Source organism: Canis lupus, chromosome 1 (genome assembly GCF_003254725.2).
Source record: "Canis lupus dingo isolate Sandy chromosome 1, ASM325472v2, whole genome shotgun sequence".
Taxonomy (NCBI): domain Eukaryota; kingdom Metazoa; phylum Chordata; class Mammalia; order Carnivora; family Canidae; genus Canis; species Canis lupus.
The window spans coordinates 71,678,239-71,691,660 of NC_064243.1; the positions used below are offsets into that span (position 1 = coordinate 71,678,239).

General features: G+C 40.9%; 1 protein-coding gene across 9 annotated transcripts in view; it reads left to right on the forward strand.

Moving 5' to 3' along the window:
• The window catches only part of FANCC (FA complementation group C), a 289,577-nt gene that overhangs the window by 224,563 nt on the left and 51,592 nt on the right, over window positions 1-13,422 (forward strand). For all 9 annotated transcript variants that reach the window (XM_035707500.2, XM_035707501.2, XM_035707511.2 and 6 more), the window contains one exon: window positions 9,407-9,563. In XM_035707500.2, coding sequence (XP_035563393.1) covers window positions 9,407-9,563 — 157 coding nt within the window. The remainder of the gene's footprint in view (window positions 1-9,406; window positions 9,564-13,422) is intronic.

Genomic DNA, 13,422 nt, shown 5'->3' on the forward strand with positions numbered 1-13,422 from the left:
TGTCTCTGCCTCTCTCTCTCTCTCTCTCTCTCCTCTCTCCTCTCTGTGTATTCTCATGAATAAATAAATATAATCTTTTAAAAAATGTTATAATTTGGAATTTGTTAAGGTAAGATTTAAAAAAAGAAACAGAAGGTTAAATTATTTGATGTTGAGAAAAAGTCAAAACATAATTCTCATGGTTAAAAAATATAGTCTTTTTTTCTACCTACTCTCAACCTTTGTCAAAATTTACCCAGTAAGTCTAGATTTCTTGAGAAGTCTGATCAGTTATCTTTGTCATTTATGTAAGATACTGAGTAATAATCAATTTAAAAGTTTGTATAACATGGTAAATGTGCTCCACATCATTTTCCTGAGTACATACTTCAGGTTCTAGTGGCTTACCCCACCAGCTTTCATTTCTCATACTCCAAGGCAATTTCTCAAAGTATTTAAAGTAAAATGCTCTTTGCCTTTCACCATTGCAGCTTTATTTCTGGTTTATTTAGTAATATATTTCATCAAATTATAGGGTCCTAGCCACCTGTGTTTCTAGTCTTTTTCAGCAAGACTTGAATTAAAGGGAAGTGGGAGGAGAATGCCCCTTGGCATCCCCTGTGAAACCTTTCAAAATTGTTTCAGAAATTACTGGTAAAAAAAGAGACATGCTCAGAAAATAGCTACTTTTGCCCCACCTGCAGTTCTCAGACAGAAAGCTGAGGGCAGTGTCTTCATGAGTAGGCCTGAACTCTTTTGCTGTTTATTTTACTTCTGATAGCATTTTCTCCCTCAGCAACTAATAAAATTTATTTGGTTTGGAAAATTATGTTTGCTAATCCATAGGGGACAGACAGTCCAGAAATGCTGGGTGGCCTTCAACTTGTCCAATTCCAATGGCTTCAGCTCAGCAAGTTCCCCAAATAGTGGTGTAAGGGCTGGCACCTTTCCATGGACACTTTCCCATGACAGAGCATCCCAGCCACATGTTGACATGGAGAGGCTGATTCAATCCGTCAGTGCAGATTACCACCCCCATACCCAACACTGTTCTCCCCCCAGCCCCTTGAGCAGTTCCCCAAATGTACCATGTGGTCATCTAGAAACCACATACTTTCTTTAATCAGTGTGCCCTGCCCTGTGTGTAGACTTCCAGCTATTTGCCTACCACAGTACCCCAGTGGAATTTCATCTGTTGTCCAATTGGCCGGGTTCTGTGGCCTTGATTTCCAAATACAGTCATGTATTTTCAGAAATGGCTCCCTGTCTTCTTTTAAACAGCAGATGTTTGCTCCTCTCTGCAATTGAGATAACCTAAAGGAAATCTTTAATTTCTGGGCCTAAATATTAAACTTAACTTCTCAGGTCTATTCCTGGAGTTACCCTCAAGCCACCTGCAGGCTGTAGACTTCAATACAACCTTTCTGGGAGGGCTGCTGAAATCCTTCCAGGGGTCTGTGGAGTATAAGTAATTCAGTATGACATGCCCTATAGAGTAAATCTAAATCCATTGCTTCAAAAACACTGAGATGTTGGGGATGCCTGGGTGGCTCAGCAGTTGAGTGTCTCCCTTCAGTTCAGGTCATGATTCTGGAGTCCCACATTGGGTTCCCTGCATGGAGCCTGCTTCTCCTTCTGCCTATGTCTCTGCCTCTCTCTATATATATCTCTATGTCTCTCATGAATAAATAAATACAGTCTTTAAAAAAATATTGAGGTGTTTGATGACCGAGTGGAGAGTTTTTTTCTGCATACTAGAATGAATGAGTCAATTGAACAAATGAAAGGAAGAATGGATGCAGGACTGGCCTCACGGTGTGACTGGTGGATGTTAAATACTAAATCATAATCTAGATCAAAACACTTTGCAGAGTTCAAAGGGGGCTTCCTTTTTATAACTGTGGTGGGTAATAGATGTAAGGCTGTCTCAGGCACATTGAATTGTATTTAAATGGGTCTCATGCCTGTAATATGTTTAGCATGATGCCTCACACCCAGAGTAAACACTCAGTAACTATCACATGTTGCTATTATTATTGTTGACTTTAGTAATATATTATTTTTATAATGTTTTATTAGGTTTTCTCAAGCTTATATCTTTTCCTTCTAATGGAAATATCACTGAACTAAGGCTAAATGTAAGCTAAATTCCTTTTGCTGAACTATACTAAATATATATATTTTTTCTTTTTTATTCCCTATTAAAAATTTTTTTTAAGAAAATCCTGTTGCTGAAAGAACTAATACAGCCTCCAAAGGCGCTTACCAGGAAAAGAAAAGAAATTACAAGAATAGGCTGATCTTTGACCAAGCTTTCAGTTTTGTGCTTTTTCAGTTCAGATAAGAAAAATCAGGCTTTAAGTGTTGTCAAATAATATAGGTGAATGTCTATAAATGAAGAAAGGCTAGTGTAATACTAAGGACAGAAAGGTAGCAACGAAATATAGTAGTAACTAAAACGCCATCCATTTGCTGATACTTCCTGTGATCCTCTTTTTTTTTTTAACCTTAATAAGATATGGTCACAAAATTAGTCATTGAAAAAGTTTACTTTTCAATTAAAACCTGCTGATAGGGATGTCTGGGTGGCTCAGCGGTTGAGCATCTGCCTTCAGCCCAGGGCGTGATCCTGGAGTCCCAGGATCGAATCCCACATCAGGCTTTCTGCATGGAGCCTGCTCCTCCCTCTGCTTATGTCTCTGCCTCTCTGTATCTCTCATAAATAAATAAAATCTTAAAAAAAAAAAAACCCTGCTTATAATGATTTATAATAGACATTCCTGTATGTTTGGATTTGGACATTTTCTTTGCTTGGTGTTACTGCTCTTTTCTTTGAAATTGGACTTCCCCAACTTATAAGTGGTAACAATGGCACAATATTCAAATTTGGTATACTTCTTAGATAAAATTTTCATGGAAACCTTTGGAATATAATAGAATTCTTTCCAATTCCTTGGAATTTTCTCCAGAAAAGCTGATCCCAATTTTTGTGGGCTTCTCTGGCAACCCAAACAACCCTATCTCTTTCTGGTTTGGAAGGGTGGAAGTACTGCCTATGTTTGTCTTGAGTGATGAGGAAGCTTCTTCCCTTTGTCTTTCTGATATTCCCTACTGACAGGCGCTGCCCTCATTAGGAACTGTTCTTGCAAAGAATTGAATTCCATGTTCGGTTTTATTGTAGCTATTAAAAAATAATTGGAACCAAAATTATTTAATAATTTCCTGAACCAATTTTTTTATATACTGCCTCTTTTTGCAAAAGATGGGGCAAACAACAGCCTCAGTGTTTTGGAGAAACAAAGTACAGTTTCTAAATGCCAAGGAGGCATTTATCTAGAAGACTCTAAGAGTAGGTGTCCTCTTAAGCTTCTCCTGCTTTGTGTCAGAAATTGTTACTAGGACTCAGATGTTTGGGGTGCCTAGTTGGCTCAGTGGGTTGAGCGTCTCTTGGTTTTGACTCAGGTCATGATCTCATGAGTCATGGGATCGAGCCCCATGTCAGCTCCCCCACTCCATGGGGAGTCGGCTTGAAGATTCTCTCCCTCTGCCCCTCCCCCCATTCACAAACGTGTTTTCCTTCTCTCTCTCTCTCTCTCTCTCTCTCTCTCTCTCTCTCATAAATCTTTTTTTAAAAAAGGCTCATGTTCTATGTGAAAGCAGTAACTGGGATCCTATTCCTCATATTTTAAATGAGAAAATTTTAATGTATTTCACATAAGTCCCAAACACCCAATCTCATTTTCCTAAACATAGCTATAATGCAGAAAACTTACCATGATTATTAGGTAGGAATTTGGGAGAGCCAGGTTTTTATCTTACCCTGTTTTTCTTGAATTCATCATTTTGATCTGTATCTAGGCTAGGTAGGTGGTGTAAGTATAGCTAGAGTAGAAAAAGGACAGCTTTAGTATATCTAGAATGAAATTTTTCAAGGTCGCTTAAAACATTTTTTTTATCTTGTTACTTTACTGGCTTTTTAAATTTCCACAGAAATGTATATTCATTTTATCAGGTCAAATAATACAATGTAGAAGTATATATAGAAAATGTTAATTATCTCCCATTATCACCCTCTAGTACTTCTGATAACCATATCTCACAGTCTTGTAAACATAGAAATCTGTATAAAACAATTCTTTCTCTTTCTTTAAGTAGCTTTAAAAATAAAAATAGCATCACACATACACATGACTCTGGAACCTGCTTTTTAACCAATGGGTATAGATCCAGCTAACCCTCAAGGGATATAGATCCAGCTCATTTTTATAAAATAGGAACATATTCTCTGATATGAATGGACCTTAATTTATTCACCTGCTTGCCAACAGATGCACTGAAATTGTTTTTAATTTTTTTTTTATCATTGCTACAGTAAATATCCTGCAACTGATGCTTTTATTTCTGCCAGGCAGATTCACAAAAGTATGGTTACAAAGGTCAGGATGATGTCTGTTTTACAATTCATTAGGTGATATGCATAACCAAAAGAGCAAAGCCATTCCCTTTCTCACCTCTGAGAACATACATCCCCTGTACCTATTTCAGCATTGGATGTTGTTCCTAAACATTTGCTGGTGTGTGAGGGTGAAAATGACAGCTGTGTTAGTTTACCTTTCTTTACTATTAAAAAGGCTGAAAATCTGCATATTTTTATTGGCCATTTGCATTCTTCTTTCATAATTTGCCTCCTCCCACTTCAGTTTTATTGAGCTATAATTGACATATAATGTAATTTGCCTTTTTAATTTCAAAACCAACCTAGTACACTTTTAGAACGTTTTACATAATACCAATGTGTTGGTCCAGTCAAATTCAGTTATGTAAGTATATTAAGGTCATTTTCTTGGTGATTTCTTCACTACCAGTATTGATTATAAAGAGTTAATTTTTTGATTTTTTAGAGCAAAATAGATTGTTTTGTTCAAATATCAAACATGGGTCCATAAATTTAATCACTGCAAATAATAAAGGATATCCTCTGAATAAAGGATAATAAAAACATACTTTTAACATACACTTTATTTATTTATTTATTTATTTATTTATTTATTTATTTATTTATAAAGATTTTATTCATCAGAGAGAGAGAGAGAGAGAGGCAGAGACACAGGCAGAGGGAGAAGCAGGCTCCATGCCAGGAGCCCGACGTGGGACTTGATCCTGGGACTCCAGGATCGCGCCCTGGGCCAAAGGCAGGTGCCAAACTGCTGAGCCACCCAGGGATCCCCCCATACACATTTTTTAAACTGATTATGGAACAAAAATATTATATACTTACTAATTTGAGTATATAATTTTACAGATTTTGTGTAAATTTTTAACTAAGCAATATACTTTATTTCAGATATTTGATGGAACTATCATCTTACATTAGCTTCCTTTTTACATTTCTTCATATTTACTACTCATTCTCAACAGCTCATACCTTTGTGTTGTCAGGCATCATTCAACTAAAGTGACCTTATGGTAAAAATCATGCAATGCACATGGCTGCTCAGAGGCCTGGGAATGGTGCTGCATGAAAAACTCACTGAAGTGAGAAACTTGTCTAATGATGTACATAGTTATTTCATTAGATGTGATTAAAAAAATTATATGTGATAAATGCAGGTCAAAAGATGTCCCTACTGTTTGGGAAGGAAGGAGCCGTTGAGCAGCCAAGTTCCCTCTGTGCCTCAGAGTGTCCCTGCTTCTTGGGAGCATTCTGGCTCATGAAAGAGACTACAGATACCCCTCGCCCCTGTCCAGGGATATTCTACTGTAGAAAGCTGGGTGGAAACCTGTCCCAAGGGTCTGTTAATGTGGCTAAAACTGACTCACAGCCTAGACTTTGAAAAGACTTCCCTAAACACTGAAGGGAGTGAGCGCAGGGTCCAGGCATCTGACTTACCTGGAATGCCATCTGCTCCCCTGGACCTGGGCCCCTCTTCTGAGCAGCACCTTCCACTCTCTAGTCCACAGTGGAGAAGTTCATAGATACCTGAGGTGTACAACCTGCTCCAGCATCAGACCTCCTGCATTCAAATTGTAGCTGTGAGTTCTTGTCCTTCTCTGACCTCAGTTGCCCTGTCTTATGTAAAATAAGGATAAAATAAGGATAATGTAGAATGCTTAGCATGGTTTCAAGTAAGTGCTTAATAAATGGTGGCTACCAGTCCTTCAGCTTTTTTTGCTCCTCTGCATCTGGCTCACCAGTCAGCCATGCTGCCCTGCACACCGCTGCCCCTGCGCAGCCTCCTGGTGGTGTTCCTGTCACAGCTGTCCCTCTGAAGACCTGTCTACAATAATGGCTGCACTTCAACCTCATCTCCACATTGACTGCCCTTGGCTTCTGTCACTATCAAAACCATGTCCTAGGGGAGGTCACAAAGGGCCTGCCCAGTGGAATGCATATGGTTCCCTCCCCACATCCTCAGTCTCTCAACAGTGCTGGTCAGAACCAGGTCTTCCTTCTCTTCCTTGGTGGCATTGTTCCCTGCTTGTGTATCTCCTGCCTCCTCCATCTGCAGCTTCTCTTCTTTGGCTACCTTTTGGTACTGCTCAGGGCATAACGTGGGCCCTCTGCTCCCTACGTAGACCTCTCTCCCTTGGAGTTCTCCGCGCTCATGCCATTCTATGCTGGCTGAAGTTCATTAATGTATATCTTCAGCCCAGACCTCTCCCCAGAACTTTCAACTTGAATATTCACGGATCTGTTTTATTCTTTTGGAGTGTCCCTCAAACATTCTAAATTCATACATGCAAGCTGAGCTCTTAGTAAATCCTTCACAAATCTTATCTTTCCTCCTTGTTTGGAGTAAATAATATGTCCATCCAGCTCATTGCTTAAGAAACCTGGGGCAGCCTTGATTCCTACCTCCCCTCACCACCTTTCATCAGATTCATTGCCAGTTCCTCTTAATGTTACTGCTGAAATACATGCCAGCGACCCTTCACTCCTCCGCTGCTGCCTGGGTAATGCCAGCACCGGCTCCCCTGGGCTCCTGGGCTTCTGGGCTCCCCCACCCATTCTAGGCCTGCACTTGGGTCTTCCTGCTGCAGCTGAACTGATCTTTGACTGTAAACCGCATCCTGGCACTCCTGTCTGTGAAGTCCTTTGAACCAGAATTATCACTGAATAGAATTCCAAAGCCTTCCTTCTGTGGTACTGCCTCATCACAAGCCACTTTACCTTCACACTCTGGGGTTTCTCTCTCCTTCTCACCTTGCTCCTCCCTGTCTCAGGACCATCACAGCTGCTAGTCCCTCTGCTGAGATGCCTTCTGGCTTCTCTTTACCTAGCTAATCCCAAGGCTGTCCAGACCACCCAAACTAAATCGGACCCTTCTGTTATTCTCTTTTACCTTCACTGCCTTTTCCCCAATTTGAAATGTATATGTGTATCTCCCCCTGGGCCCTGAGTGCTAGGGGTACAGACTAGGTCTGTGTTCCCAGCTGCTTGGCCTGCACCTGGCACACTGAGTGCCACACAGGAAGTCCTCATCTTTCATGAATGGATGAACACCAGCTCCTTGCTATCGAGTATAATAGGGGAGGTGGCATGGGAATTGGAGTCCAAGGCACCAGTGGCACAAGTGAGGACATCCATAGCCTGGCACCTAGATGTGCCAGGTGATGCAGGTCAGGGAGCAACACTGTGGCAGTTTTTGCCAGGTGTTGGGAGAGTGGGGGAAAGGGATCCTGCAAGACTTTCCAGAAGAGTGAGAATGTGAGATCAGAAAGGGAGGAGGGGAGGCCCTCTTGCCCTTTGTCCTGCCCTCTACCTGCTTTTTTTTTTTTTTTAAGATTTTATTTATTTATTCATGAGAGACACACACAGAGAGAGGCAGAAACACAGGCAGAGGGAGAAGCAGGCTTCATGCAGGGAGCCTGATGTGGGTCTCGATCCCAGGACTCCAGGATCACACCCTGGGCTGAAGGCAGGCACTAAACCGCTGAGCCACCCAGGGATCCCCCCTCTACCTGCTTTTGTGAGAGTCCTTCCAACTCTTCAGCTTTGTCTAGCTTTGTCCCTGAGCTAATCCAGGACAAAGGTCTACAGGAGTTATGCTGAGGGAGATTGTGACTCCGCCTATTCATTTCCTGCCCCTGCACCCATTCTCTGGACTTCAAGCCAGCTCCTGCAGAGAAATGGCCCCAGAAGCAATAGTGAAGGGAAAGCCCTGAAGGGGCTTTTGGGTAGTTTGGGTAATAGGGAGCCTTTGTCCTTTCAGCTTTTGTTTTTCTTCATAAAGGCAACAAACATCTTTGACAGAACCTGGAAAGCACTGTGCTGTCTGTGATGCCACAGGTGAAGAGGCAGGAGGCCTTGGGAAAGCTGGGCTGAAAGAAGAAAGGGAAGTCTCACCAGGCCGAGACAGGCCCCATGCTCACGGGAGGGCTACAGGCCCAGAGCCTATCGGTGCTTCAGAATGAGACAGGTGTCTTCTCACGCTACCTCCCAGAAGGGGAAGTAGAACCCCTGATTCACCAACCTGACACAGGAGGAACCTCCACATTCTCCTGTGGAAACATAGCAACACAAAATATTTGGGGCCTACGGAGTATAACATGGTAGAGATCAGCTATGTATCTATACCAGGCCATAACCACCATATATGAAATTATTACTAAAGGAAAATATTTTTTAACTTTCAAGCAACAGATTCACAAATACAGTCACTGAGTATTTATTAGATATCATACATTGTGCTCATCTCTGTACATGTATTTTTATTGTATTTGTTCCTTCTGGGAACACTTTGAGGGAGATAGGCCCACTTTACAGTTTACAGATGAGCAAACTGAGGTTTGGAGGTTTAGTAATTTTCCCAAGGTAATCAAGTTAGTAGGTGGTGGCCCTGGGACTCAAACCCAGGTCTGAATCCATATTTTAAATCCTTAAATCCTTAGGATGTACTTTCAGATATAACTATTTTTTAAGTTAGGAGCTGTATAGGCCTTTTTCCATCTTGTTCCATCACTAATACTTACATCACTACTACTTGTTTTTCCTTTTTGAAAACATTTCTTTGGGGATCCCTGGGTGGCTCAGTGGTTTAGCGCCTGCCTTTGGCCCAGGGTGTGATCCTGGAGTCCTGGGATCGGGCCCCACATCAGGCTTCCTGCATGGAGCCTGCTTCTCCCTCTGCCTGTGTCTCTGCCCCCCTCTCTCTCTGTCTCTCATGAATGAATAAATAAAATATTAAAAAAAAAAAAAAGAAAACATTTCTTTGAGTATTTCTCTAATGTCCTGAGTTGAATTGGAAGCAAATTCACATTATTTTGCAAATGGACACATGGTAAATATTGATTGATTCTGTAAATACTACGACCATGATGAAAAGAAGATTCACAAAGTGGACTCATTCTTGCATTTTGATCTCTCTCAATCTTATTATCTTAGTAACCCATTTCTGTTTAAAATTTTGTTTATTCTTGCTGAAAGGAAGAAGATTTCTCTCCCTACGTCAGCTGTTGTCTGCCTCTGGCTTCGTCACCTTCCCAGCCTTGAAAAAGCAACACTGCATCTGTTTGAAAAGCTAATCTCTAGTGAGAGAAATTTCCTGAGAAGGATCGAATACTTTTTGAAAGATTCATTGCTGGTACGTGCTGGGCTTTCATGAGGAGAAAAATCCTTAAAGAGGATGCCAGGTATCATCTCTTTTTGTCAAAGCTAGGGGGAGTATAAACAAGAGAGCAGTTGGCACCTTTTGAAATAATCGTTGTGTCTGCATTTTGTTATAGACCCAACGTAGGGGGCTTTTCTGCATACTTGGAGCATGTCTTGAAAACAGGGAGAGGTGTGAGATTTACTGGATGGATAGGTGCCCCTTATAGTGCATACTCTCAAGAATTGATATTAAGGCAAACTGTTTTAAAACAGTATTTCTTATTTCCACATGAAAAATAAGTCTTAAAAAATAAAGACCTTACAATGAGAGGAGAAATAAAACAAGACCCGGGAAGAAAAGTTAAAACAATAAAAACAACTAAGAATTCTGTAAGTTTTCTTTTGGTGTAAGCCTTCCAGCCTTGAACCTTCCCTCCATATGGTAGCTTGCCCAGCCTTCATTGTACTTGGGACTTCTCAGGCCTGGGAATCTGGGGCTCAGTGGCCAAATGGAATGGTTTCATTGTCTAAACCAGGGTCAGTGGCAGGGTTCAAAGGCAGTCCTCAGAACCTGACTGGTGGGAGTTTTTCCCTTCATGGGAGGCAACCCTGTGGAATTGATGTGCATTTTTGTAAGAGCAGGGATAAAGATCAATGCACCCTGAAAAAACAAGTTAAAAACTACTGGAGGTGCTGTGCTCCCTGGGCATCTATCTGTTTTATGAGAACCTCAGTGGTTTCTAACGTGTTTTCTCATTAGCTTTTGTAACCTGGGGAACATAGGGTGCAGAGATTTTCTTCCTATTGTCCAGGTGGAGAAAATTAGTTCAGACATGGTGATCAGTCAGATCTTCAGTTGGGGGCTAGGAAAACTGGGCAGGAGAGAGTGTCCCCCTCCCCACTTGAGGTGAGACTTGGAGAGAAGAGAGTTCTTAGGTTAGCTGAGTTCACACAACACCCCCCTCCCAGACACCTTCTGGTTTTTTAATTCATTTGGAACTTCCGGTTTTCTTTGTCTTTCAAATTGGAGGCTAAGTGAGGGAATCCAAATTGAATCAGTTGCCTTCTTTCTCTGTCCTGTTGTTCTTTGAGGTGCCCACCATCTCTTGGGCGTGACTGCCAGGCCTTCCCCCTTACTCCACAGGCTTCTGTTCTGGGGCCTTCCAGGCGGCTGTGGGTGGTGCTGCAGTCAACAGTAGCCATGTACCTGCAAGCTAAGTGGCACAAATTGAACCCAGCTGATTTGGAAGTTTACTATGTTTGACAGGAAAAAAAGGAAGGCAAGAAGATAGGTCCAAAAGATTGAGAAAACATGAGAGCCTGCTTCCTGGATCTCATACGCTGGGATATCTGTGCTCACTGGGGCGTTCTCAAGCTCAAGGGCCACAGGTAAAAAGGACATGGGGGATGTTCAGACAAAAACCACAGGACCAAATAAAGGCTCCAGAATCAAACCAACTCAGAAAAGTCAACATAACTGGAATTTCTCTGTGGAGGGAATACCTAAAGAACACTGCACTACAGGGACTTCAGTCTCCAACTTTTATAGTTTAGTCTCCCCCAGGCTGACAGCTTCGAAGTCTATTGATCTACAAAAGTATTTATCAGGCTCATGTGTGTAGGGATTCGGAGCTTCCATTATGATTAAAGGAGGATTCCAGAGGGTGTTATCTGGTTTAATTTATTGTGGCATTGGCAGGATGTGACCTTTCTATGCCTTATGGTTCAAGGAGGTAATTATAGTACAGAGCTGCAAGCCCCTGATTGGCGTGGGCCACGCTCCTCAGGCATCCTGGCTCTACAGTGCCAGAAAACCAGGCAGGCTGGAATATGCTTGTGACATGACTGAGAGTGATTACAGGGGTAACCTGAAGAACCTGCTTCCTGATTGCATCATCTGATTCATTTATCGAAGCTCGGTATCTTGGTGCAGTGACAAGGCGGTGCAGAAGTATCAGAGCGATCTTGAAGACTCAGATAGCAGTGGCCTGCTGTGTTTTCCTTCAGAAGAAACTTGATGCCTATTACATTAGAGTTGGATTCTGAGAGTGATTAAAGTGTGATGGTCTACGTAACTTATATTTTATATGGAGCATTGTTAATTATGTCTCCATCTCTTGGGACTGTTCATAAATAGCCCTGGAAATTCTATAGTTACAAAATGTTGCAAAAACAAAAGATAAAAGTGTGGTGCAGGTTTTACAAAGGGAAATGATCTCCCCAGATGTTCTTTGGCCTCTCAGGGACTTGAAATCCTGGTATTTTATTTTATTTTATTATTTTATTTTATTTCTTTCCTTCTCTTTTTTCTTTTCTTTCTTTCTTTTTTTTTAATTTAAAATTTTTATTTTAGTTTCAGGTAGTTAACATACAGTATTATATTAGTGTATAATATAGTGATTAAACACTTCCATGCATCACTCAGTGATCATCCTAAGTGTACTCTTAATACCAAATGCTGTTGGTATTTTGATAGGGATTGCATTAACTGTGTAGATTGTAAAGCCTGCTATTTTCCATTAAGATTAAGTAATAAGGCACCAATCTAATATTACCTAAATTCTAAATGCACATGAATCTTTCTGACTTCTAAAATAGAAGCGAGTTTTTAAAACCTGCTTACTTTTGAGACTCACTCTTTGGCTTCCATGGGCTGAACTGCCCCCAAGTTCATGGCTTCCTGCCCCATCACCTATTTCACCCACACCCACCTCCCCTCTGGTAACCAGCAGTTTGTTCTCTATAACTAAGAGTCTGTTTCTTAGTTTGTCTCTCTCTCTTTTTCCCTTTGCTTATTTGTTTTCTTTCTTAAATTCCACGTGTGAGTGACATTATATGGTATTTGTCTTTCTCTGACTGGCTTATTTTGCCTAGCATTATACTCTCTAGCTCCATCCATGTTGTTGCAAATGGCAATATTTTATTCTTTTTTAAGGCTAGATGATACTCCATTTTGTAGAGATACCACATCTTTATCCTTTCATCAATTGATGGACACTTGGGTTCTTTCCATATCTTGGCTATTGTAAATGCTGCTATAGACGTAGGGTGCATATATCCTTTTGAATTAGTGTTCTTTTTAAAAAAAAAAAATTATTTAAGTAATCTCTATACCCACATGGGGCATGAACTCACAACCTCAAGATCAAGAGTCTCACACTCTTCCAACTGAGCCAGGTGGCCCTTGAATTAGTGTTCTGTATTCTTTGGATAAATGCCCAGTAGTGTGATTGCTGGATCATAAGATAGTTTTGTTTTTAACTTATTGAGGAACCTCCACACTGTTTTCCACAGTGGCTGCACCAGTTTGCATTCCCACCAACAGTGCACAAGGGTTTTCTTCTCCAAATCCTTGCCAACACCTGTTGTTCTTGTGTTGTTGATTTTAGCCATTATGTCATGTGTGAGGTGATATCTCATCATGGTTTTGATTTATATTTCTCTGATAGTGACTGATGGTGAGCATATTTTCATGTGTCTGTTGGCCATCTGGATGTCTTCTTTGGAGAAATGCCTGTTCATGTCTTATGTCCATTTTTACTTAGATTATTTGTTGTTTAGGGTGATGAGTTTTACAAGTTCTTTATTTATTTTGGATGCTGATCCTTTATTGGATATGGCAGTTGCAAATATCTTTGCCTATTCCATAGGTTGCCTTTTAGCTTTGTTTACTGTTTATTTTGCTGTGCAGAAGCTTCCTATTTTGATGGAGTCCCAATAGTTTATTTTTGCTTTTATTTCCCTTGCCTCAGGAGACATATCTAGAAAGAGGTTTCATGTCTAGAAAGAAGTGCTGCAGCCAATGTCAAGTTACTGCCTGTGTTCTTGCCTAAATTTTTATGGTTTCAGGC